The sequence below is a fragment of the Neovison vison genome, chromosome 14, assembly GCF_020171115.1.
Source record: "Neovison vison isolate M4711 chromosome 14, ASM_NN_V1, whole genome shotgun sequence".
In the NCBI taxonomy this organism is placed as follows: Eukaryota; Metazoa; Chordata; class Mammalia; order Carnivora; family Mustelidae; genus Neogale; species Neogale vison.
In genome coordinates, this window is record NC_058104.1 from 8,878,547 (window position 1) to 8,903,342 (window position 24,796).

Here is a 24,796-nt window from a genome sequence, read left to right on the forward strand (position 1 = left end):
ACGTCCCGCCCTCTTGGCCCCCAATTTCACCCTCCATTGGCCGGGCTTCGCACTAGACTAGTTGTAGCCCCTCCACTCTGGCTTCGCAACTGCCATAGGCGGGTTCCACCCAGGCCCCGCCTTTCGAACCAGATAGCCACGCCCCCAAGAAAGGCCACGCCCCTCCCCCACCAGCCTCCTTTAGTTCCGCCGAGTCCCGCCCCCCTGCAGAGCTTCCCCACTACATTGGCTTAATTTCTCCCTTGGCCCCGCCCCTGAGCCCCGCTCCTTGCCATCATTGGCGGGGCCTCGCCTCGCACCCCGCCCCCTGTCCGGCTCCGGGCTCCCATTGTCTCCGCAGATGCCGCTTGGTCCAGCTATCGTGTTCGGTGTTCAGTTTTCTGAGGTCGCGCTCTTTCTCTGCCGGGCGGAGAAGTCCCGCGGCAAAGAGCCGGCTTCCCAAGTTCGGGCTGTTCTTTCCTTCTTAGGACACAGTTTGCTGAGCCAGGGAGGCAGCAGCGATGTCCGCTCTGCGATCTCTTCTGCTTCTGCTGCTGTCTCTGTGTCCCGGTCCTGGTCCTGGACCCGGGACCGAGGCAAAGGTCACCCGGAGTTGCGTTGAGACCCGGCAGGTGCTGGGGGCCCGGGGATATAGCTTAAGCCTACTCCCTCCCGCCCTGATCTCAGGTGAGGAGAAAGAGGAAGACTAGAGAATTGGGGGCGAGGGAGGGGGCGGGGGGGGCGGCTCCTCCCCAATCCACAATAACTCTCCTCCCTTTCAGAATGACCGTTATAATAATCTTTTCATGCCGTAGTCAGGCCAGTAATATCTCTTCTCCTGAACTTACTCACCGGGATCACAATACGCATCCTGTTCACATAATGGGTTTTTTACTCCACCCCCGCCCTAGGAATCCCGTTCTAGTAATTAACACCCCACTCTGTGTTTCTTTCTTCACAGCTCAATTTGTTCCCATCGCTATTTCTAAGAGCCCCTTCAGTGATAGTACTTTATTGCTTAGCTAGTAACCCCACCCCTCTAAACCCCATTCTTGCCATAGATGCTGGTCCTGTAAGTCCCTAGAGACCTGGAGTGCTTGATGTTGGGGAGGGTCACCTGAGGACACTGATCTCTAATTTGGCTCAGTACTATTTGATCCCGTGACTAATGCCAGTGGACTCGAGATGGGTGAAGGGACAATAAGGAGGGTCAGGTGCGAATGAGGGAGAGACAATGGAAAAGAAAGCAGACAGAAGAGAAAGGAGAGCCTCCTAGACAGACAGAAGAAAGAAGGAATTTCATGATAGCACTCCCCCTCCTCCCATTCCTCTATGTCTCCTCTGTTCAGGTGAGCACCTCCGGATCTGTACCCAGGAGTACACCTGCTGTTCCAGTGAGATAGAGCAGAGGCTGACTTGGGAGACCGAGACCACCTTCCGAGGCCTGGTGGAGCAAAGCGGCTCATTCCTGGTTCACACACTGGCTGCCCGGCACAGAAGATTTGATGGTGAGGACTTGGGTTCCCCAAACCTGGCCTCACACCTCCTCTCTGTGCTCATGACCCCAGCAAACATTCTGCCTTAGCCCCCCTTCACCACCACCCCCAGATTCTCTCCAGGATCCGTCCCTCCCCCACCCCTTCCCAGTCTTCCTAGGTCTCAGCGTGCGTTCCTGAGGCTCTAACTCACTTTTCTCTTGTCCCCCATCCCCATCGCTTCTTGCCTCCGCCCTTTCAACTTTCCATCCTTCTCTGGCCTCACCCCACCTCACACTCCTCTCTCCACATTTGCCACAGAGATTTTTCGGGAGATACTCTTGTCATCTGAGCACTCTCTGGCCCTGCTTTTCCACCACTCCTTCGGCCACCTGTACTCCCAGCACGCCCCTGTATTCAGTGGCCTGTTCTCTCGGCTGCGGGACTACTATCAGAGGTCCGGTGAGGGGTTAGATGACGCTTTGGTGGATTTCTGGGCGCAGCTCCTGGAGAGATTGTTCCCCCTGCTGCATCCACAGTACATCTTCTCCCCCGAGTACCTGTTTTGCCTCACTCGCCTCGCCTCCTCTGCTGACGACTCTCTGAAGCCTTTCGGGGATGCACCCCACCGCCTTCACCTGCAGGTGAGAGGGCCCAAAGCCTGAGCTTCAGCAACCTCTGACCTCTGAACCCCTCACCTCAACTCCCCTCCCATGCCCCAGTCACCCTGCCCCGGTGATCTCCCCCATCCCGCATGGCAGCCATTTCTGACCCCTACCTTGAACCCCAGTCGCCTCTGCCTGACCCCATGTTCTTTAGTCTCCTTTAATTGGGTACCCCCTTATTCTCATTTTGTGCCCTAGTTTCATACAAATCCCTGACCCCCTTACCTGCTCTTGACCTCCAGCCCCCTTTCTGCTAACTGCTTCCCAATCTTAATATCTTGACTTCCTGTGGTTCGACTAACCATAATTAGGCACATAATAGTTGCGTTGGATTTTCATTTACAGTATCTCGTTTGTTACCATAACTTTTCGAGACAGAGAGTAGTATCCCTATTTTTTGGATAAGAAAACTGAGGCTCCCAGAAGTGAAGGTTTCACAGCGGGTTAAGTGGTAGAGGTTTATCTTACATCCAGGTCTTCTGGCTTCAAGTTCATTGTTTGTTCTGATATGCCATCCTTCTATGGCCAAGCCCTATAAAACACAGTCCCTCCATTTCTTCCCAAACCCAGTTCCCTTTTTAGCCTTCTAGACTATCATTCCTTTGAGTCTCTTGAACCTGCTTCCCTGAACCACCTGACACTCCTCTAACAGCCCCACCAGAATGCCACAAACCTAACCCCCACTGCTTGTACCCTCTTGGCTCCGGTCTTGACTGAACCATGACTGACCCTATGGTTTCTCTCACCCTCTTTCCCCTACCCCAGATAACCCAGGCCCTGGTGGCTGCCCGGGCCTTTATCCAGGGCCTGGAGACCGGAAGAGACGTGGTCAGCGAAACACTTAAGGTTAGAGGGGCCTGAGTGTGGGCAGGGCCCAGGGAGGGTGAGGCAGAAGTAAGAAAGGTCCTATGAGGAAGAGTCACGAAGCTTCTCATATCAGCCCCGAGGCCTCAGTATCCAGGATTAAGCAGGAAGGAGGGGGGCATGAGTGAAATCTCCCTTGTGTCATGATCCATGACCTCCCATTCTCTGACCCTCTGTCTAGCACCAAGCTTGGCTGAGCGCAGCCACTGTGTTTGTGAATGACAAGTCCTGCTATCTGCCCCCAGGTGCCCATGTCTGAAGGCTGCAGGCGGGCTGTGATGCGTCTGACCGGCTGCCCCCTTTGTCGGGGCATCCCCTCGGTGCCACCCTGCCGGGGCTTCTGCCTCAATGTGGCCAATGGCTGTCTCCACAGCCAGGGACTGGATCCTGACTGGGGGGCCTATCTGGGTGAGGGGATTCAGGAGGGTCTGGGAGGGCTGTTTGTGTTCGGGATGTCTTGGGGTGGACGGGGAAGGGAGTCATAAACCTCAGGGAGTTGAGAGACTGTTCTCATGTGAGTTTCTCCTATCCAGCACTTTGTTGCTTCCCTCCATGACCCAGGTCAGGATTTGTGGGAACATCGCGGTCCCTGGTGACACCCTTTCTCTTTCTTCCCCTCCTTCAAGATGGTCTCCTGTTCCTGGGTGAGAAGATCCAGGGCTCTTTTTCTTTTGAGCTGGCAGCCCAGGCCATTGGGGTGAGGATCTCAGAAGGTCTGAAGTACCTACAGGAAAACAGTGTGGCAGTGTCAGCCCAGGTATGGGGGCCATGAGAAGGGTGGGAAAGTCACCCTGAAGAGGGGGGAGGACAGTGGGGGTGGGGGTGTTGGAGTGCAGGAGAGAAATGAGCTGAGGGTCTGGAGTGGGGGGGACAGTGTGGGGTGTCAGGGAGTATTGCAATGGGGACACTGTGTGGCTCTCACCACAGGATGACTGAGGGGGGGGGACCTCTTCCTTGTGCCTGAAGGTGTTTCAACAATGTGGGAACCCCCAACGGACACAAAGCCGCACCCGCAGAGCCCCGGCCCCTCGGGAAGAAGCGGGGCGCCTCTGGACCTCGGCGAGGGTGGCAGGGGCTGCAGGGGCGGCAGGGGCAGCAGGAGTAGCAGGGGCAGCAGGAGTAGCAGGGGCACCAAGGGCAGAGGAGAGGCCCACGATGGCCGGGTCCACCAGCCTGAACCGCCTGGTGAGTGAGGGGCGGGGGCGAGGCGGGGGTGGGGGGGTGAGGGGGCAGGGACGGGTAGTGGGGGGCGCGTGCTCCAGCCCAGCCACAATCTCTGTTCGCCCAGGTGTGGGAGCTCCGCGAGCGGCTGGGCCGAGTGAAGGGCTTCTGGGCCCTGCTGCCCCAGGTGGTGTGCGGGGATCCCCGCATGGCAGCGGACGCCTCGAAGGACGCGGCGCCCTGCTGGACCGGATCTGGGCGGGGCCGGTGAGACCCGGTGGCGGCGGGTGGGCGGGGCCCGACGGTGGGGTGGGCGGGACAGGGCGGGGCGGGAGCCTTCGGGGCTGCTCTGCCCGCAGGTACTTGTCACCGGTGGTCGGGCTCTCTCCGTCCGAGCAGCTCGACAACCCAGAGCTGAACAAGGAGGACACGAACATCAACCTCCAGGCGCGGAGGCGGCGGCTGCAGCTCCGGGCGGCCACGACCAGGATGAGGTTGGCCGCGCTGGGACGCGACCTGGAACTGGAGGACTGGGGTGAGAACCCCGGGCGCCCCGAGCGCTGCGCCCCTCCGGGCTTTCTGCGATCGGACCCGGCCCCGTCCACTGCCTTCTGAGACCCTCCCCTCGCAGCTCTACTCAGTTACTCCTTCCTTCCTTCCTTCCTTTGAACCCGCTTTTCCTGAACGCTCACCTTAAAGGTGACAGGGTGATGATGGTGATGGGGACAGGGTCTCCATCCTTGAGTTCACGGCTCAGTGGGGAGACACGAAAACACACTTACGGAACAGTGGGAAGCCTGTTAGATGGAGAAGGGTGTGAGTTGGGGAGGGCGATCCACCCGGGGGGGAGGTGGGGAAGCTGGGTGGGTGGGCCTTCGGGCTGGCACCCAAGGTGGAGTTTGCCGGAGAAACAAGGCACAGACAGACGTTCGTTGTTCCTCTTCTAGTGTTTGTCCGTCTCTGCCTCGCCTTGTTTCTCCTCCAACACCCCTCTTTCTGTCTGCTTGCTGCTTCTTTGTGCGTCTGTTTTATCTTTTCCTGTGTGTCCTCTCTCCCGATCCCTCTGTTCTGCCTCTGTCTCATTATCTCTTTTCTTATCTCTCATTCCCACATCTCTCTGACCGCTCCCTTTGCCTTCCTGTCACTCGCTTTCTCCCTCTTCCCAATCTCCATCGCTCACCCTGTGTCCCTCTCTTCTTTCTCTTCTTTCTGTCTTTATTTTTCAAAGATATTTACTTATTTGTTTATTTATGAGAGAGAGAGTAGGATGAGTGAGAGCACGATGGGGGAGGGTTGGTAGAGGGAGAGCGAGAGGGGGAATCAGGCTCCCCACTGGGGAGGGAGCCCAATGCTGATGCCTGCCGTGGGGCTCCATCCCAGGACCCCGGGATCATGACCTGTGCCAAAGGCAGACGCTTACCCAACTGAGCCACCCAGGCACCCCATCTACCTTTCTGTTTTTAATCTTAAATTCTCTTCCTCCCCGTTTACATGTCTCTCTCCCCACTTCTGCTCTTTCTGTGTCTGTCCCCCACGGACTCCCTTTCTCAACCCTGTCTCTGATCCTCTCATTCCTACAGATGAAGAGGCCAGTGGTTCTGGAGAGGGACAGCACTATGCAGACGACTGGATGGCTGGGGCAGCAGCGGTGGCCCCCCCAGCCAGGCTGCCTCGCCCTCCTCGAAGGGACGTTAGTGGGGGCAAAGGAGGAGGTGTCCTTGTCCGCCACAACCAGGGCAGGAGCAGGACTGGGGGGACATGTGTTGGTTTTCGCACCCACCCCATCCTCATTCTCTTCCTCTCAGCCCTGGCCCTGCTAGGACCAAGATAACCGGGGAGGGGTGCCCTAGCATCAGAAGGGTTCATGGCCCTTCCCCTCTTCCCCTCAGCTGGGTCTGAGGAGGAGTCGAAGGGAGATGCAGAGTGGTAGAGAAAGGGACTTTTTGGGTGAATGGCTGGGGCCCCAAATCCAGGAGATTACCATTGTGGGTTGGGGGTAGGGGGGGTGGGTGTTCACAATATTTATTTTTTTCATTTACAATCTGGGGAGGAAGAGGCTGGGGGTATTTATTTAGGAAGGAGGTGTACTCACCAACCAAGCCTCTGTGTTGGGCCCGTTGTCAGCCCCAACAAGGAAAAAGGGAAGGAGTTTTAGAGTTGTGATTGGGGGTGGGGTTTGAAAGAAGCTGGAAGTCGGGAGGGGTGGGAAACCTGGTCTCAAAGGGGGCAAACCTGGGTGCTGATGGGGTACAGGGCAGGGGACTCTGGGGTATGTGAATAGGGTAAAAATCTGTGGGCCTGGTTTCTATGGAGTTTTCTCAGTATCAATTTCTGAAACTAAAATGCCAAAAAGAAGAAAAAGGGCTCATCTCATGATCTCTGTCATCTACATCCTTCACAAGCTTCCACACTTCATGTTTCAGTGTTGGAGTCAGTGTTTATTCTGCAAATAAACAGCTAACCTATTGGACCTTGTGTGTGGCTCTGGACTTTTCGGATCCTTGCCTGAGCCCGTGCTCCTGGCAGAGACTTAAGACCTTTCTTGGAACCTGCCCCTTGTCATTCCGTTTGGGCAAGTTGTCTACCCTCTGGGTCTGAGCCCCTTCATCTGTAAAGTGGGGAGAATTGTGGGGACCGGCAAAATTCTTTCTGAATCCGAGGTGCCATTAATATGACCACACCGCTGCCTCCTGCCTGCAGGGTGGGGGGGCCCCTGTTCTCTGTGTGTCAGCTGGGGGCTACCTTGTCCTGTTCTTGACAATGTCTGCTTTCAACTCCTCTGTTATTTTGTCTTTCCTTCTTTCTTTCTGTTGCCTCAATGAGTCTTTTGTTCTGCCGAAAGCTAAGCGGAAAAGGTATAATTGATTCCTAAGTGTGAAAGGAAGGTAGAAGTGCTGTCTTCCAAGGGCGGGCTCGATGCCCTGACGGAGGAAAGATGCCGGGAGGGAGAGACCCAGAGACGAGATTAAAGCCCAAGCAGCTGCAGGGACTGGCGGGACAAAGGGAGGGAGGGGGAGGAGCCTGGGCGTGGAGCAAGTTTATGGGGAAAGTTGAGCACCGCGCGGAGCCGGGCGGTGGCTGGGGCAGGCAGGAGGGCCCGATCCCGATTTCCCTGCTGCTCTTCAGGTAGCCTGGTGAGTGGACAGGTGAAGCCAAGGCCACGGCCAGTGGAGGGGCTCTCGAATTTATGGGAGGAGACTTGGGGGGTTCTTAGGACTCCGGAGGGGGCCGACAAAGGGCTGGCGACAGCTGAGCGAGCACCAAAGCCGGAGGGGACAGAGGGCTGGATTGGAGATAATGGGAGGAGACAGAGATGGATGGAAGGAATAGAAGTCTGGATACACGAGGGAGTTGGGTTCGGGACTGGATACGGGGGGGCTGCGTTGGGGGAGGGAATCGGGGCGTGATGCCAGAGGGGGCGGGTCTCAAGGTAGCAAGTGAGGGCGCTCCTTGCCTGGGGTCATTCCTGGCTTGTCCCAGAAAGGGGCTGTCGGGGCTTGTTGGAGGGGCTGTGGCCCCTGGTGGCGGCTGTGCCAGCTGATTAGGAAGCTGGGGCCTGGGAAGGAACTCAGAAGCTCCCTGTTTGGATCTTTAAGTATCTTTATGTCGCAGAGTTTTTTTCCCTCTCTCCAGCTCCACCCTCCTAATCTCCTCTGGGTGCAGAGGGAGTTGGAAAGCCGGCACTGGGGAGTTGGGGGGTGTCTGGGGAGCCGAGCTCCATCAGGAACCCCGTGTCTCCCCCAGCTCTGCACACACTGGGGTCTGCCCAGTGCCGAGGGCACTTCAGGAGGGGGAAGAGATGCCCGAGTTTTGACTCCAACTCATGATAAAGTCATGAGAGTTGGCCTCCCTGGGTTCAGTAGCCTGTGCCCTGTCTGATCCCCGCTCCCTCCTTATGGCTGCCCCTTCTGGCCTCAGAATGGGGCTCTTCATCCCCATCTGTCACGGGCAGAGGAGCTCATGAGGAAGCCAGGGAAGCCAGGGGCGGCCGATGTCCACTTCACTGGCCCTTGAGCGGACTGGTCTTTCTCACAGGGTCTTGCCTTTCTCGCCTCCCCTTCTATTTCCCTGAGGCTCGGGTAGAAGCTACAGGTGAGGGCCGGGGAAGCTGGCAGAGTAGCCCTGGGCCAGCGGGAGGATCTGGGTTAGAGAGCACCTGCCCCTCCCCACAGGCTCCCGCTTCTGGAATGAGCCATAGCAGCAGGAGAGGAGGCTCTACCCTCTCCTTAGACTCCCCTGCTTCCCCCTCATTTCCCTTCTAGACGCTGACAGAGGCAAAAATCTGCTAACTCAGGGGGCAGACTCAACCAGGGCTGCAAGCAGGCCTGGGGGATGACCCCCCGATCTCGAACCAGCGCCTTCCACGGCTGCACTGCTGTCTCCGCCTGTCCCTGCCTCCGTGCCTGGCCCTTGCCCTGTCCCTCGCTAGCATCACCCTTACCTGTGCCACATGGGCCCTCTGTCTCCTACCAGGACCATGCGCCTCTGGGGGCCTCGGAGCCTGGGGGTGGCTCTGGGAGTCTTCATGACCATCGGATTTGCCCTCCAGCTCTGGGGGGGCCCCTTCCAGAGGAGGTGAGTTCCCACCCTGTCCCAATGCCTGATTGATGCCCCCCATTTGCTCCGCCCCATGCCACCTAGGTCGGTGACTCTTGGGGACTCAGAGGAGGTTCCGTGTCCTCTGTCCTTGCTCCACAAGATGCCCACCCACCTGCTGGTGAGGGACAGGAAAATTGCCCTCCCATCTCTCCCCAGGCTACCAGGCCTGCAGCTCCGACAGTCCTTGGCCCCATCCCCGGGATCGGGATCGGCTGTTTCATCCTGCCTGCCCCGGCAGCGACTTGTGTTCCTGAAGACGCATAAATCTGGGAGCAGCTCTGTGCTGAACCTGCTTCATCGCTACGGGGACCAACACGGATTGCGCTTCGCCCTCCCTGCTCGCTACCAGTTCGGCTACCCGAGGCTTTTCCAGGCTTCTAGGGTCAAAGGCTACCACCCTCAGGGGGGAGGCGCCAAGCCCCTTTTCCACATCCTTTGTCATCACATGAGGTTCAACCTGAAAGAGGTGAGGGGCATAAGAGGGGATGGGTGGAATTGGAGAGACATGGGCTTAGGTTTGTGTCCAAGAGCACCAGGGGAGGGGGGCCCCCAGGCCTGGGGATTCCTAGGCACCCCTTCATCCAGAAATTGGGCATGGGACCCCCAGTTTCCTGTTCCCCTCTCCACAGCTGTCCCTTTCCTAGTAGTTTCTGGGAGCCAAAGTCCTGCCTTCTCCCATCTAGAGCTTCCCAACCCCTTTCCTTGGCCAATTTTCCCCACTGGTGTCAGTGTCCTGATAACTCTGACCCCCCAGCCTCTCGCCTCTGATGCTTCTTCTTGGCTCTTCCTGGCCCCTTCTACTGAAACTACCAGGGCCCCTGCTCAGCCACTCCCTTCTGACCATCTTCCTCTGCCGGATATGGAGAATCAGCTACATGCAAGCCTACATGACAAGCCCTAGCCTGGTCCTGACCCCCTCCTCCCCAGATCCCCTCCTCCCTCTTCTCTAAAGTTCTAAAGGGGAAGGTGTGTGCACGCACACACCTGCTCACCCATACACAGTCAGGAACCTGAGAGCTCTTGGGCAAATAAAATCAACGTCCCAACGAAAATATACACAGAAGGAACTTTTATTGAATGCTTACTGACTGCTGGATACTAACCTTACCATGGCCTTGCCAGAAAGGCATTATAAGTGTCTCCGTTACGCAGATGAGAAGGTCAAGTTTCAGAGAGGCTAAGTGACTGGCCTCCGTAACAGAAAGCGGCAGGGCTAGGATTTGAACTCAGACCCATCTGCTCCCAAGTCAAAGGGCCGTCCCTGGCATATGTACATGGGTATGTGTGTTTTTATTTGGAACCGCAGGGAGAATATTCACCAAAAGAGGCGGGGCTTTCTGGGGTCGTGGTTTGTAAGGGAAAGGTGGATGCAACTTTGTAGTAAGAAGAGGGAGCAGCAAAGATGTGGTGGTGGTGGTGATTATGTGTGTGTTTGTGTATGTGTGTGCACGTGCACGCACGCGTGTGTTCTCTTGAGCTGGAGCTGGAGAAAGCAGCTGAGGGTCATGAATATCACCTAAAGGGCAGTGAAGGGTCACTGCTGGGAGTGAGGTGAGGACAATGATCTTTCAGTCGGGTTTCTCTGGCTTGTGACCTTTGACTTCCATTGTCATCACCTATTCACCCAGGACCTACCAATTCCATGCACTTCCACAGTCAAGGTAAGTGTTAACCCAGATTTATACACTGAGGAACGGCAGCTCTGAGAAGTTCAAGAACTTGCCTGAAGTTACATAACTGGTAAATTATTCCAGATCCATCTGATGGCACAGACTGTTCTCCCTTGCCTTCAAAGAGACGCTCGGTTTGCAGGCTGTGCTCTGCAGGCATGGCCACATTAGCAGAGCAAATTGGAGGACATCGTGTGAGGGCAGTAGGTTTAGTGACAAGCCATATTCAGAGGCAGAAACCCTTCGGGGAGCGCAGGACCTGGGTCCTGATGTGGATCTGCCTGCGTGACCATCCCAGGGTGTGGCTCAGTCCAATTCCCACTATCCTTCTTACTGAGACATAGAATCACGTGTCCCAGGCCTCAGGGTATCCCCCTACCAAGCGTCCATAGCTCCCCAGTACCCCATCCGGGGGTGTCCTTTACTTTCCAAGATGCCTAGGAGCCCTTGAAGTATCCTGTCCTTTCGCCATCCTGGGCTTGGCCTGCCTTCCTGATGCTTATACTTGAGAAAGCATTATGGTTGGCCCCTCTCCTCCCTCTTTGTTGCCAGTGACCACTCCCCCACCCCACACCCCTACCTGGAGGCGGCCAGAGACCAGTTCCTTTCTTGAAGCTACGACCAAGAGCCCCAGGGTAGGCACCTAATAGGTTTTTGTTGGACAAGTGAAGACGAAGTTTGATTCTTAGAGATTTTAGTGACCAAAGCCATACATAGAGGCCCAAAGAAATTAATGTTCTTAAGTAGCTTCCCGTGTTCCAGGTCCCTTCATACCCTTTATCTCGTGTACCTTCATAATCAGTGGGAAGGTATGGTTGTCCCCATTTTTCAGATCAGCAAATTGAGTCTCAGAGATGTTAAGTAACTGGCCCAAGTATGTTTGTGTAGGAAGCTGGGGGTTTCCAGCAGAGCCCAGAAGTTTCGAGGAGGAGGTTTGAGGCATCTAGGGGATCCCCTGGCAATGGGCTTGCTCTTAGTTTCCTCCTGGCCCAGTTCTTTCTCACTAAGCCTGTTTTCTCTCCTCTGCAGGTCCTTCGGGTCATGCCTTCTGACAGCTTCTTCTTTTCCATTGTCCGAGACCCAGCAGCTCTGGCCCGCTCTGCTTTCTCCTACTATAAATCCACTTCATCGGCCTTCCGCAAGGCACCATCTTTGGCCGCCTTCCTGGCCAATCCTCGAGCCTTCTACCGACCTGGGGCCCGTGGGGACCACTATGCCCGCAACTTGCTCTGGTTTGACTTTGGACTCCCCTTCCCCTCCGAGATAAAGACCGAGAGAGGGAATCCTCATGCGCCTAGAGACCCCAACCTCCCACAGCTGAATGTTTTGCCTTCTGGCACCGGGCCCCGAGCCCACCACCCTCTGGATCCCAAAGGTGTCTTCCATTCTGCTCCCACAGTGGCCGGTGGTCACGGCCAGACATCCAGCCCTGCCTCTTTAGATTTGAGATCTTCATCCTTGCTCCAGTGGAGTCTGGCCTGGCTGGACTCTGTCTTTGATCTGGTCTTGGTGGCCGAGTACTTTGATGAGTCGTTGGTTCTGCTGGCAGATGCCCTGTGCTGGGGTCTAGATGACGTGGTGGGCTTCATGCACAACGCGCAGGCTGGAGGTGAGCAGGGCAGAGGCGCTGTTAGCAATGGTGGACTGACCGCTGAGGATAGGCAGCTGACTGCACGGGCCCGAGCCTGGAACCACTTGGACTGGGCTCTCTACGTTCACTTCAACCACAGCCTGTGGGCACGGATAAATCAATACGGCCAGAGCCGGCTGGAGAGTGCTGTGGCAGAGCTCCGGGCTCGCCGAGAGGCCCTGGCTAAACATTGTCTACAGGGGGGCGAGGCTTTAGACCCCAAATATATCACTGACCAACGGTTCCGTCCTTTCCAGTTTGGGTCAGGTAAGGTTTTGGGCTATGTACTTCGGAGTGGACTCAGCGCTGCAGACCAGGAGGAGTGTGAGCGCCTGGCTACCCCTGAGCTACAGTACAAGGATAAGCTAGATGCCAAGCAGTTTCCCCCAACAGTCTCTCTGCCCCTTAAAACTCCAAGGATACTCTCCCCCCAGGCATCAGACCAGTCTTAGGCTGATGAGCAGTGAAGCCACGAGGGCACACATAATTGAATATGGGGCAGCCAGATGCCATTTCTGCTCCCCCCTGAAAGCATGTTAGTGCCCTAGAGGTTGAATGAAACCTTGCACGGACGTGGGCACCAAGTCTTCCAGCCTGTGCCAAGGCATTCAGGCATTCAGCCCCCTGCCCGTTTTGTCCCTTCCCTTTTCCAACCCCCTGGCAGGTCCTGAGAGCACTCTCAAAGATCCTCCGGAGGAGCAAATCATGGAGTAAGCCAGGAAAAAAAATGCATCCATTTCTCTATAAGCTATTTGGTTCTGGACTATGCTCATTTCACTGTGAAATGTTTGTTGAATGAATAAATAATTTGAGCCTCTGACTTGCTTCATACAGGGCGGAAAGGGGAGAGAATGGAGCATCTTCCTGGGAGAAGCGGAGTTGGAGGGGGTTCTTTTAACAGTTCTTCTCTAAGAAATCTGTCTCGTGGTCTCTCCTAAACCCTTCTTACCGCAGCCTATCCCCAGCCGGACCCCGCCTCTCTCCCCAGCGGGCAGGTCACCCACAAATTCCGGGGCCTCAGAGACCACGCCCCTTCCTTTCCGCTTCCGGTTTCTCGCCAGTCAATCGGCCCAGCAGCCCGGTTCCGGCCCTGCGGGGTCTCGGTTCCGGGTTCGTTGCCCCGGCTCCGGGCCCCGGCGCGCGCAGCACCGGTCGGGTGTCGGGACTCCCGGGCCCCGCCCCAGCGGCCCCCTCGCCCCCCGCCCGCGCCGTCCTAGCCGCCCCATGGAGTCCCAGTGTGACTACTCCATGTATTTCCCGGCGGTGCCACTGCCGCCGCGCGCGGAGCTGGCGGGGGACCCGGGCCGGTACCGGGCGCTGCCCCGGCGCAACCATCTCTACCTGGGGGAGACTGTCCGCTTCCTGCTGGTGCTGCGCTGCCGGGGGGGCGCGGGGTCCGGCGCCGGGGGCGGCGCGGGCTTGGGCTCCCGAGGGGCCTGGGCAGAACTGGCAACGGCCCTGGCCGCCCTGGCCTCGGTCAGCGCGGGAGGTGGGGCGCCCGGGGGCGGTGGCTCCGCAGACCAGGATCCCGAACCCCCAGGGGGCGGGGATCCTGGCGGTGGGGCGCTGTTTCGAGGCTGCAGCCCCCTCCTCACCCACGGCCCGGGCCCTGCTACCTCAGGGGGAGCGACCACGGTGAGGAGCTTGGGGTGACTCGGCACAGGGCGGAGGGGCGGTTTGCTAGGCTCCAGAGACAGGAGGGGATGGACGCTGGGGGCCTGAAGGAGGCAGGTGACGGAGGAGAGCAGAGGCCAAGAAGAACCGAGAACATCACATCTTAAAGGGAACGGCGCAGGCTGCCTCTTTGACTCTCCTGCCCTCTTAACCCCTTTCACAAACCCCAGCTGCCTGTGGAGGAACCAATTGTGTCCACAGATGAGGTCATCTTCCCACTCACCGTTTCACTGGATAGACTGCCCCCAGGGACACCTAAGGCCAAGGTAAGACAGGCAAGGGGTGGGGCTGTTGTCCTAATTCAACTCCCTTTCAAAGGCTGGGCTAGCTGTCTCTCCTCTTGACCGAGCTCCTGTGTCCCCTGTGCTCAGATTGTAGTGACTGTGTGGAAACGGGAGGTTGAGGCGCCAGAGGTCAGAGATCAAGGCTACTTGCGCTTGCTGCAGACCCGATCTCCTGGGGAGACCTTCCGGGGCGAGCAGAGCGCTTTCAAGGCCCAAGGTGGGGAGAATGCAGAGAGGAAACGCTAGAGTCCGGAATCTGGGGGACAGAGTGGAGGGGTGATACTGGCAAGTGCCTGATGCCGGGAGCAGAGGAAGATTAGGGCTGTGGGTTGGAGGTGAGGTCTCTGCCCAGCTCATCGGTTCTTGCCTGGGCCCTCTCTTGCAGTGAGCACCCTGCTGACTCTGCTGCCCCCTCCGGTTCTGAAATGCCGCCAGTTCACTGTGGCTGGAAAACACTTGACCGTGCTCAAGGGTGAGCAGATCTATGGCTCAGGTCTTTGGTAGCAGCAAGGGCATTGACTGGGTGGCAGTTACTCTGGGCATCCTGGTGGGGATCGGTCCATTTTGGAGGAGTAAAGTCAGGACTTGAGGGGTCCCGGTACTCTTAGCTGAGCTGAGCTGGTTTCCTCCAACAGTGCTGAACAGCTCCTCCCAGGAGGAAATTTCCATCTGGGATATCCGTATTCTCCCAAACTTCAATGCTAGTTATCTACCTGTCATGCCCGACGGCTCTGTGCTGCTGGTGGACAATGTCTGGTGAGGTCCTGAGGAGGGGGGCTGGGCTGCAAAGTAGGGACTGGGGCAGGGCCAAGAGCTCTGGCATGAAAGGATCAAGCTCTGTCCCTCTTTCTGCTGAACTAGTCACCAATCTGGGGAAGTCTCCATGGGCTCCTTCTGCCGGCTCCCTGGTACCTCTGGCTGCTTCCCCTGCCCGCTTAGTGCCCTGGAGGAACACAACTTCCTGTTTCAGCTGAGAGGGGGTGAGCAACCCCCTCAAGGGGCCAAGGAGGTGAGCATAAGAGGCTGGTATGTTCAAGGAGCAAGATTAAGAAAAAGCAGTGGAGGGGCGCCTGGGTGGCTCAGTGGGTCAAGCCTCTGCCTTCGGCTCAGGTCATGATCTCAGGGTCCTGGGATCGAGCCCCACCATCGGGCTGTCTGCTCAGCAGGGAGCCTGTTTCCCTCTCTCTCTCTGCCTGACTCTCTGCCTACTTGTGATCTCTCTCTGTCAAATAAATGAAATCTTAAAAAAGAAAAGAAAAAGCAGTGGGAGGGAAAGGCCAGGGGGTGACAAAAGACGGAAGGGGACCTCGGATACACATGATGTTTCCTTTGGTCTCTCCCCCAGGGCCTAGAAGTTCCCCTGATTGCTGTGGTTCAGTGGTCTACCCCAAAGCTGCCCTTCACCCAGAGCATCTACACCCACTACCGGTGAGTTTGCTGGACTCCCTGCTGTTACCATCCCGTTCACCTGTTTGGAACACGTGCCTTCCCACACGCCCGGCTTCCCTTTCTCACTGCTTCTAGCCTGCCCAGCATCCGCCTGGACCGGCCATGCTTTGTGATGACGGCCTCTTGTGAGTCCCCTGTTCGGACCTACGAGCGGTTCACGGTCACCTACACACTGCTCAACAATCTCCAAGACTTCCTTGCTGTGAGGCTTGTGTGGACCCCGGAGCATGCACAGGCTGGTAGGTGGGCTGTCAGACTCCGGGACCTTGTCCCAAAAGAGGAAGGGAAAGGAAGTCATGGAGGTGGGTGGCTTATGGCAGGCAAGTTCACCTCTGTACCTGGGTGGTCTCCATAGTGTCAGCGATGGAAAGCTTAGAGAAGCAGTGGACCAGTGATTTTAAGGACATTGACCCTGGATCTGGGCTTCCTGGTATCTTTGATTTCTGCCTCTCCCATATACTAGCTGGGTGACCTTAAGTAGGTTACTTAATCTCTCTGAGCCTCACTCAGGTTCCTCTTCTCTAAAATGGGGGAAATAGGGCCCCTGGATGGCTCAGCCGGTTGTGTCTGCCTTTGCTCAGGTCATGATCTCAGGGTCCTGGGATCGAGTTCCGCATCCGGCTCCTCGCTCAGCCAGGAGCCGGCTTCTCCCTCTCTCTCCGCCTACCGCTCCCCGGCTTGTGCTCTCTCTCTGTGTGTCAAAGAAATAAATGAAAATTTAAAAAAATTAAAATTAAATCAAATGGGGGAAATAGTATCTCATGGGGTTGTTACGGTGATTTAATGGTTAAACGTAAGTGACATGGTTAGAACAGACCTCAGCACACCGTAAGTATTAGCGGTTATTATTTATAAACGTCAGCAAAAAGTGACATACCCAGTTTAGGCCACAGAGCGAGTCTGAGGGTCAAATGAGACTGTGCTCGCGAAAGCCCTTTGCGACCGTACAGATGAGTTTACTGGTGGCTGTTTCTGTGTCTCTCCCCTTCCAGGAAAGCAGCTGTGTGAGGAGGAGCGCCGGGCCATGCAGGCAGCCCTGGACTCCATTGTCTGCCACACGCCCCTCAACAACCTGGGCTTTTCCCGCAAGGGCAGCGCGCTCACCTTCAGTGTGGCCTTCCAGGCTCTGAGGACGGGGCTCTTCGAGGTGGACCGGGGGTGGGGGCTGGACTGCGAGATGGGTTATGCAGAATGTCGGGGTGGGAGGAGTCCGAGCCACCTGCCTCGGGTGGTAGGGAACAGTGGGGACAGAGGGAAGGTGGACTTGCAGTCCCCCGCCGGCAGGGCAGGTGGGGAACTTGATTGGAAAGGCAGGCGGGGGCCGGGAGGCTGAGCTGGGGCGCTGACTTGTGTCTCCCCGCGCCAGCTGAGCCAGCACATGAAACTGAAGCTGCAGTTCACCGCCAGTGTGTCCCACCCTCCGCCCGAGGCCCGGCCCCTGTCTCGGAAGAGCAGCCCCAGCAGTCCTGCTGTCCGGGACCTGGTGGAGAGACACCAGGCCAGCCTGGGCCGCTCCCAGTCTTTCTCTCACCAACAGCCCTCCCGCAGCCACCTCATGAGGTATGGAAGCGTGGGAGGGGTGCCACGGGCCTCGGGAGAGGCTGGGGTAGGAGCAGGAGCAGGAAGGGGTCCTGGGGTCTGACCGGAGCCCCACAGCCTCTGCCTTCCCCCAGGTCGGGCAGCGTGATGGAGCGCAGAGCCATCACGCCTCCTGTGGCCTCCCCTGTGGGCCGCCCCCTCTACCTGCCCCCGGACAAGGCTGTGCTTTCTCTGGACAAGATTGCCAAGCGTGAGTGCAAGGTCCTGGTGGTGGAACCTGTCAAGTAGCACCGGGCAGGCGCTCCTCCCTCTTAACACTCCCAGAAACCGCAAGCCCCCGGAGGGGGTCCTCACTCCAGACTGTGCCTCCCCTGGGATGCCTCCCACCGTGGATGAGGAGACCCAACAGGGCCGCCTGTCTGTGTCTGCTGATGAGGGACAGGGAAGAAGCTGTGAAATGGGCGGGTATGGCTACAGCACTAAGCCAACAGTATTTCCCCGACTCCCTGGGGGGGGCTGGCCCCACCCCGAGGCCACGGCAGGGGCTCCAAGAGCTCCCTGCCCCCCGCCCCACACCCCGGTTCTAAGTTTACAAAGTGTATTCCTTGTTCCTATTAAGTTGTCTCTCCTGCCTCTGACATTCCCTCCCTCCCACCCACCCGCAGGGCTGAGGTTAGAGGGTGGTGATGGTAAAGGGACCTCGACAATGACCCTCCTGTCTCAGGGGAAAGGGGAGATAGCCAGGTGGCCTCCTCCTGCCCCTCATGTTTACGTTTGCAGCCTGAAGCACTTTAAGTTGTGTGGGGTTATCTTTTCTTTCTTTCTTTTTTTTTTTTTGGATTTGTCTGTTCCTGTAACTTATTCTCCAACTACTGCTTCCAACTGAAATAAGACTATTAAATGCCTGTTCAGGAGGGAGAATGACTTCCGTTTGTCTCTTGGTGGCAGGAGCAGAGAACCCAGGGGCTCAGAGGGGTTCCCTACAGGGGGCACACCAAACAGCTCCCCTCGGCTCCCCTCCTACCATTTTATCCCCTGATTGCCAGTTTACAGGCCAAGGTGTCTTGCCTCACCTTCGGGGCCCACATACACAACTGTCTCCCTAGAAGACAGATTTGGGGTATAACCTCGCCCCTCCCCACCCCCGTCCCCCGGCAGGTTCACACTCTCTCATACACACATCCCTGGGCTGGGAATATCAGACTTATGTTTATTAGGAGGGAGGGAGGGAAGAGGCAGAACCCCTTGCCCTCACTCTCCTTGACACAGTGCAAAGTCCCCAGGCCGCTGCCCTTCCAGATAGGGGTGGGGAGGTGGGTGAGCAGAAAGCCTTAGTTCTAGCAGCAAGCCAAGAAAGAGCTGGAGGAGGTCTGCGTCTTCCTCATCACAGAGGCCCGTGGACCCAATCCACCTCAGCCCCTGGCCCTCTGGCAGGCTCAGACGTCAACAGGCTCCCGGCCTCGGTTCTGCCTCTTCACCACAAATACCCTCTGTCCCGACACGGTCACCAGCAGCGTGTGTTCTCCAAAGACCACTGGAGAGGAGGCACACCTTCCCCCACCCGGGAGAGGGAAGGGAGCACAGAGTTAGTGGGGTACAATGGCCTCCATAGGGTCACACGAACTGGTGGGATCAGAAGCCAAAGGCATTCAGTGGTTCAAGGTACGAGGGCTCCATTATGTGCCCTTCCTTCTCGTGCTTTCTCATCGTTCAGATGCAGGGGTGAATCCCAAAGGGACCAGGGACCCCAGGGGGGATGGTGGGAGGTTAGGAGATGGACTTTTTTTTTTTTTTCCCCCTGAGAAGAGAAGCCTCTGGGAACAACCCCCACCACCACCACCACCAGGGGCAGGGGCTGAGGCTCACCTGACAGGCGCTTGAAGGGTATGTTTGTGCTGTGGTGCAGCCGGAAACCACAGGCTGTGCTGACCAGCTCAGAAATGGCACTGGCTGCCTGCTCGTCATTCTCTAGATCCCCAGATGACTGCATGCAGAGGGAGGAGGAAGGATGGCAGAAATTAGGGAACAGAATTGGGAAAGAATTCCAGGAACAGTCACCTTGGCCTCTAGCATTTGTAACCTCTCCCTCTCCATTTTCCAGTACCCCTAAGATCACCCCTGTTTTTGGAAAAACAAACCTGAAACTCTCTTATGATACTGTTGCCCCTCCTGGTGCCATCTTATTTCTCATCCTTACAGTATGGGCCTTCTCCCAGTGAGTAGTGACCTTCGTTTGTTTCTTTACTGACCATTCTTTCTTAATCGCTGAAACGTGATTTCTCCCCTTCTCCCCACTTGATAAAACCATTCTCAAACATCTGTGCCCACCCAGCACTGACAGGTTCAAGGCCCCCTCTTTTCCTGTTTACTTGTTGCCCTGCCGGCACATTCTGAAACATAAACGAACATTTTCTTTGTCCGTGAGCCCTTCCGTAGTACCTGACCCTTGGGTAATGATGTGACTGTGGCCTAGGCTTCCTCTTTTGGTGATTGTCTCAGGAGTTTCCTCTCCCAACCTCCTCAACAAGGACCTCGCAACTAGGTCACATTCAGTCCCCTCTGCTCTCTGGGACATTCTGTACCTCCGTCTTCTCATCTGTAAATTGGGACAAGTTCCTATCCATAGGCTTGTTGTGAGGATCATACTGAGATATTATTGGTGAGATGCTCAGAACAGCTCCTGGCAATACATACTGCATCAAAATGTCTAAAGTCATCAAAATCTCCTTACCTCACCCCTCCCTAGTCAACTTCTTTCTTAATTTCCTGTTTGTGAAGGCACCATCATTCTAGGCTTGGGTTCAAAGTCTTACTAGATGGAGAAGTATCTCCTCCAACTACCTGTCTCTAGTCATTATCAAGATATACTGACTCTTCTTTTAAAAATTTCCTCTCGGGTGCTCGCTTCGGCAGCACATATACTAAAAATTTCCTCTCGGGGCGCCTGGGTGGCTCAGTGGGTTAAGCCGCTGCCTTCGGCTTGGGTCATGGTCTCAGGGTCCTGGGATCGAGTCCCGCATCGGGCTCTCTGCTCGGCGGGGAGCCTGCTTCCCTCTCTTTCTCTGCCTGCCTCTCTGCCTACTTGTGATTTCTGTCAAATAAATACATTAAAAAAAAAATCTTTAAAATAAAAATTTCTTCTCTCCTTGTTCCTCCTCGCTGCCACCAGACCTGCCTCATACCTAGATTTTTGCAGCAGCTCCCCCTACTTCTGAATCCCCACCCTTTCTACCTTCACACCTGATAGAACAATCTTGCTCAATTCTTTCTTTAGCTCACATTTCTGTTCAAAACCTTTCAAAGCTCCCATTACCCTCAAGATTAACCTAAATGTGTCAACCAAGCTTTGAAAGTCCTCCACAATGAGACCTTTCCTTACCATACCCTCTTCTAAACCTTTCCAAATCTTTTCAATTTTCCCACCATTCCAACTCTGAGTACTCTCCTTTTCTGCCTGTTCACAACCATCGATAGCCCAGATGAATTCTTACCTCCTCCAAGAGTCTCCTTGTTATAATTTAAGTTACAACACAAAGGCTGAATCCTTCATTTTCTGGTCTCCTTCACTAGTCTTTACGACTTGCATTGCTTTCAACTTTTATCTTAAGCCTTGTCTCTCCAGCTCCATTAAAAACTTCTAGAAAGCTCAACACTGTATTGTACAATGAAACAAAATTCATAGCCTCTTAGATAAATAACAAATAGAGACCTATTCGAGAGAATTTGGATAATATCAGTTATCAACAATCCTGTAACTTCTTGTCTGACTCTGTTAAAGTCATTAAACCTCTCAATTCAGATGTTACTCGAGTATGATTCCAGCGATTTGATTAGTTACTGAAAGCTGGCTCTCTGCCAAGCATGATAGCTATGACCTAGAATAGAGAACTCAGGCTAAACCCGGCAATGTTAAAAGAGATCACAGGGCCATGTATCCTTGATGGACCCCCTCCCTTGCCCAGAACGCACCGCCAGCACCGCGCCTTCACTCAGTACCAGGTAGCCAATCTGATCTGGGATTCGCTCCAGCCCCTGGGTCAGTGCAGAAGTCTAGTTGGTAAAGATGCAATTAGTGAAAAGGATGCCGGGATGGCCCTAGATGGTCTTCACTTGCAAACCCAAGTCTCGCTTGACAAGGCCCCCCAAACCTTCTCTTTCCCCAGCTACGGCCCTTCCAGACCCTCTCCTCTACAAAGCCTTCAACACTCATCTTGCTGAGCTTCCCACTTTCTCACCCTCTGACCCTAGGCTCCCTTGGCCTCCGCAGCTCCGCTGTTCCCTTCCCTCCCACCCGCCCCATCTCCCAATTCCCCGGGTGGCCTGCCCCACCCCCGCAGACTACTCCCCGGCGCCCATACACCCTCGCACAGATCCCTCTTCAGCCCTCTACGTCGCCTCCCCTCCCTCCCTATTCTCTCTGCGTCCCGGGGTGGATAGGAGGTAAGGGCTGAGTACAGGCCCAAGTCGGGGGAACCAAAGAGATTGGGGAACAGGGATGCAGAACCCCTAGCGCTTACTCCCGCGCATGCGTCCTCACTCACCATCGCAGCTTTAGGTGCTGGGGGCGCTCCCTATCAGATAGGTAGCTTCCGGCTCCAGACCCAGGTCACGTGCTTCCACCAGGCGGTCCCCTCCAGCCCTACGTCTCTTGCCTTTAGCCCCGCCCCCGGAATTCGGATTGGACCATGAGTACATCATCAGCCTTAATCTGCCAGTGCGGAGCGCCGCCTCCCGAAGACGCAAGCGGATTGGTCGTAGGCCCTCCTTCACAGCCCTCTCCCCGTCCCTCAGACCCGGTGCTCAAGGGGAGGGGGCGTGTCGGCGGGAGGGTGGAGCCTGGGGGGGCGGGGCCGGAGGGAGGAGGGCGGCCTGAGGGTGTGCGCCTGCGCACAGAGGGGCCGACGTTCCCTTTCGGCGAAACTGCTCATGCGTGAGCTTACCAGTCGAGTATAAAGTGAAATGACGTGAAATGCACGTGAAGAGCTAGTCAAAGTCTACTTTTATTTCTACCCCAGGGAACTATTCCCTCAAGACAAATGCCTAAGGGATTTGTTCCTAAAATAGCTTTTCCTCCCGGGATTCTGGGATTCTGATGGACACAGGGTGACGGTGAGTGGACGCCCCGCCTCCTCCCCTCCGGCGAGGCAGCCGCGAAGCTGACTGTTCTCTCCCAGGAAAGATTAGGAACCGTACCCTGAAGTCGTTTTATTAATACCTGAGTGTCACCTCGAAATCTTTTTTTTTTTTTTTAATTTAAGTGGTTTCCAGACCCGCAATACCATTGTCACTGAGAAAGTGTTGGTGAGGTCAAATGAAGGGTGATTCTAGAAATAATAAACCCTTCTTGGCGAAGGTGTGGAGAAATTGGCGTCTTCGTGCACTGCTGACGGGGCTGTGAAACGGGGCAGCTGCTGCGGAAAACCCATCAGCGTTTCCTGGGAGAGAAAGTTGAACTAGAGCAGCTCCACTCCTGGAGGGATTCCCGAGAGAACTGGAAACACGTCCACGCAAAACACTTGCACACAAATGTTCATAGCAGCGTTAGTCCTAGTAGCCCAAGGATGTGAACCCCCCCAAATATCCATAAACTCAAAAACAGGTAAATAAAACACAGCATGTCCGTACAATGGATTCTCATCCAGCTGTAAAAAAGAATGCCGTGCTGATAAGTCCTGCAACATGGATAAACCTTGAAAACATTACGCTAAGTGAAAGCAGTCAGATACCGGAGGCCACGCAGTATGAATCTGTTTATGCGAGATGTCTAGACTAGGCAAATCCACAGAAACAAGAAGCAGATTGGAGGTTGCCAGGAGCTGAGGGGAGGGGGAAAGGGGGAGCGACTCCTAATTGGTGATGAAAATCACCAAAAGTTTTGGGGTGATAGAGTGATGATGGTTACACAGGCTGTAAATGGAGTAAAACCACTGAACTGCACACTTTAGAACGGTGAATATTACTGCATGCGAGTTATGCCTCAAATAAAACTAAGTACTGTTGCTTGAGAAGGTTCATTAGAGAAAATGGATGCCTTTAAAAAAAAAAGTTTATTTACTTATTTATTTATTTTTTAGAGAGAGAGAGTGTGCACGCGTGAGTGGAGGAGGAAGAGCAGAGAGGGAGGGAGAGAGAATCCCAGAGAGGCTCCACACTCAGCACAGAACCCCTCGTGGGGCTCAATCCCACAACCCTGAGATAATGATCTGAGCTGAAATCAAGAGTCAGATGCCTAACCAATTGAACCACCCAGATGCCCCAAATAAGGTATGTTTATAACATAAGATTTAAATTGGGAGGAGGCTATAGAAACAAAGTTATGTGGAGATGCTTAATTTGCAAAGGCCACCCGTTGACCTTAAATATTGGTGACACTTCACAGCATCATTTACTTTAACTTACTCTCCGGAGCATTTTTCATCCCAACACTCACCTATCCCTCTCATTAACCACACGGTGATAGTGTCCCCATTTTGCAGATGAGGAAGTGCAAATTTAAGAGAGGTTGAGAGGGGCGCCTGGGTGGCTCAGTGGGTTAAAGCCTCTGTCTTTGGCTCAGGTCATGATCCCAGGGTCCTGGGATCGAGACCCGCATTGGGCTCTCTGCTCCGCGGGGAGCCTGCTTCCTCCTCTCTCTGCCTGCCTCTCTGCTTACTTGTGATTTCTCTCTGTCAAATAAATAAATAAAATCTTTAAAAAAAAAAAAAAATAAGAGAGGTTGAGCCCTGCTCACAGGCACACTAGCTAGCAAGTGGCAGAGCCAGATTCCAGTCCAAGTTTGCTGGCACCGAGTCTGATGCTTTTCCCATTGTTCCATCAGCCAACTACAGTTATTATTACCTTTTTTTTTTTAAGATTTTATTTATTTATTTGACAGACAGAGATCACAAGCAGGCAGAGAGGCAGGCAGAGAGAGGGGGAAGCAGGCTTCCCGCTGAGCAGAGAGCCCGATGCGGGGCTCCATCCCAGGACCCTGGGATCATGACCTGAGCCGAAGGCAGAGGCTTTAACCCACTGAGCCACCCAGGAGCCCCTATTATTACTTTTTTAAAAGTTACATTTAATTTTACCTTAGAAATTCCATGTTTTTATTTTACTTGACACAGAGGAGCACTTCACAGGACAATGCTCATCAGCCATCATCAGAAGTATTTCATTTTTATAAATTATATTCATGTAGAGAGTTAAGTTTCTCATTCTTTCATTCAACCAGTGTTTACTGAGCATCTTCTGTGTACCAGACACTCTTCTTGGATTTGGAGATATTATCTATCTTCCTTTCTGTCTCAAAATGATAAAGGTCAAGGGAATGGTTTTTAAAAATTGAAGTAATGGTTACTTCTGGGATTGCGAGGGGGATAAGAAAGAAAGAGATACAAAGAGTTCAGAGTCTGAATTATGCTTGTGTCCCCCACCTCCAAATTCATATATTGACCCTGATCCCTACTTTGATGATATTTGGAGGTTGGGACTTTGGGAAGTGCCCATTAACTACATATTCCTTTATTTTCCCCCAACTTTGCCCCTCCCAACATACGTACTTTGTCCCACTTGGATCGAAGGGGCTCGTATCTCTCGTGTAACACTTACTGCATCTCACTGCTACTCATTGATTGCCTGCCTGGCTCACTTACAAGCTGGGCAGGGGTCAGGGCTGTGATGTTTCCAACATTTTATTCCCAAAGATAATGACTATTACTCCACAGCCTTCAAAAAGTGCTGTTTGAATGGATGTGTCAGGGTTACAAGCCAGGAAAGGCAGAGTGGGGGTTGGGAAGTCTGTTGATGGTTGTATATAATTTAGACTATT

At 54.9% G+C, this 24,796-nt stretch overlaps 4 protein-coding genes across 7 annotated transcripts; 3 read left to right on the forward strand and 1 right to left on the reverse strand.

The window, feature by feature from the left end:
* The first annotated feature begins 369 nt into the window (after window positions 1-369).
* GPC2 (glypican 2) lies at window positions 370-6,614 on the forward strand. The gene is made up of 10 exons (XM_044232689.1): window positions 370-666; window positions 1,329-1,487; window positions 1,776-2,098; window positions 2,885-2,965; window positions 3,229-3,391; window positions 3,610-3,740; window positions 3,950-4,168; window positions 4,272-4,411; window positions 4,504-4,679; window positions 5,725-6,614. The coding sequence occupies exons 1-10, from the start codon at window positions 501-503 to the stop codon at window positions 5,973-5,975; spliced, it is 1,809 nt and encodes a 602-aa protein (XP_044088624.1). The 5' UTR covers window positions 370-500; the 3' UTR covers window positions 5,976-6,614.
* Window positions 6,615-7,188: 574 nt separating this feature from the next.
* Window positions 7,189-12,863, forward strand: GAL3ST4 (galactose-3-O-sulfotransferase 4). Of its 2 annotated transcripts, XM_044233436.1 has the most exons (4): window positions 7,189-7,278; window positions 8,618-8,719; window positions 8,900-9,209; window positions 11,443-12,863. In XM_044233436.1, the coding sequence occupies exons 2-4, from the start codon at window positions 8,622-8,624 to the stop codon at window positions 12,493-12,495; spliced, it is 1,461 nt and encodes a 486-aa protein (XP_044089371.1). In that variant the 5' UTR covers window positions 7,189-7,278; window positions 8,618-8,621; the 3' UTR covers window positions 12,496-12,863. The 2 variants fall into 2 exon arrangements, with proteins under 2 accessions (XP_044089371.1, XP_044089372.1); XM_044233437.1 differs by lacking the exon at window positions 7,189-7,278 and having other exon boundaries at window positions 8,494-8,719.
* Window positions 12,864-13,145: 282 nt separating this feature from the next.
* Window positions 13,146-17,907, forward strand: TRAPPC14 (trafficking protein particle complex subunit 14). Its single transcript, XM_044233021.1, has 11 exons — window positions 13,146-13,678; window positions 13,888-13,983; window positions 14,089-14,218; window positions 14,387-14,473; window positions 14,637-14,757; window positions 14,863-15,010; window positions 15,347-15,429; window positions 15,526-15,689; window positions 16,443-16,597; window positions 16,817-17,010; window positions 17,124-17,907. Exons 1-11 carry the CDS (start codon window positions 13,268-13,270, stop codon window positions 17,275-17,277), a joined length of 1,743 nt encoding a protein of 580 aa, XP_044088956.1. The 5' UTR covers window positions 13,146-13,267; the 3' UTR covers window positions 17,278-17,907.
* Window positions 17,908-18,179: 272 nt separating this feature from the next.
* On the reverse strand, window positions 18,180-21,617 carry LAMTOR4 (late endosomal/lysosomal adaptor, MAPK and MTOR activator 4). 3 transcript variants are annotated; one of them, XM_044233022.1, is made up of 4 exons: window positions 21,531-21,617; window positions 20,959-21,039; window positions 18,856-18,973; window positions 18,180-18,523 (listed from the first exon to the last, which is right to left on the reverse strand). In XM_044233022.1, exons 1-4 carry the CDS (start codon window positions 21,531-21,533, stop codon window positions 18,426-18,428), a joined length of 300 nt encoding a protein of 99 aa, XP_044088957.1. In that variant the 5' UTR covers window positions 21,534-21,617; the 3' UTR covers window positions 18,180-18,425. The 3 variants fall into 3 exon arrangements, with proteins under 3 accessions (XP_044088957.1, XP_044088958.1, XP_044088959.1); XM_044233023.1 differs by having other exon boundaries at window positions 18,180-18,540; XM_044233024.1 differs by lacking the exon at window positions 20,959-21,039 and having other exon boundaries at window positions 21,531-21,610.
* Window positions 21,618-24,796: the final 3,179 nt, after the last annotated feature.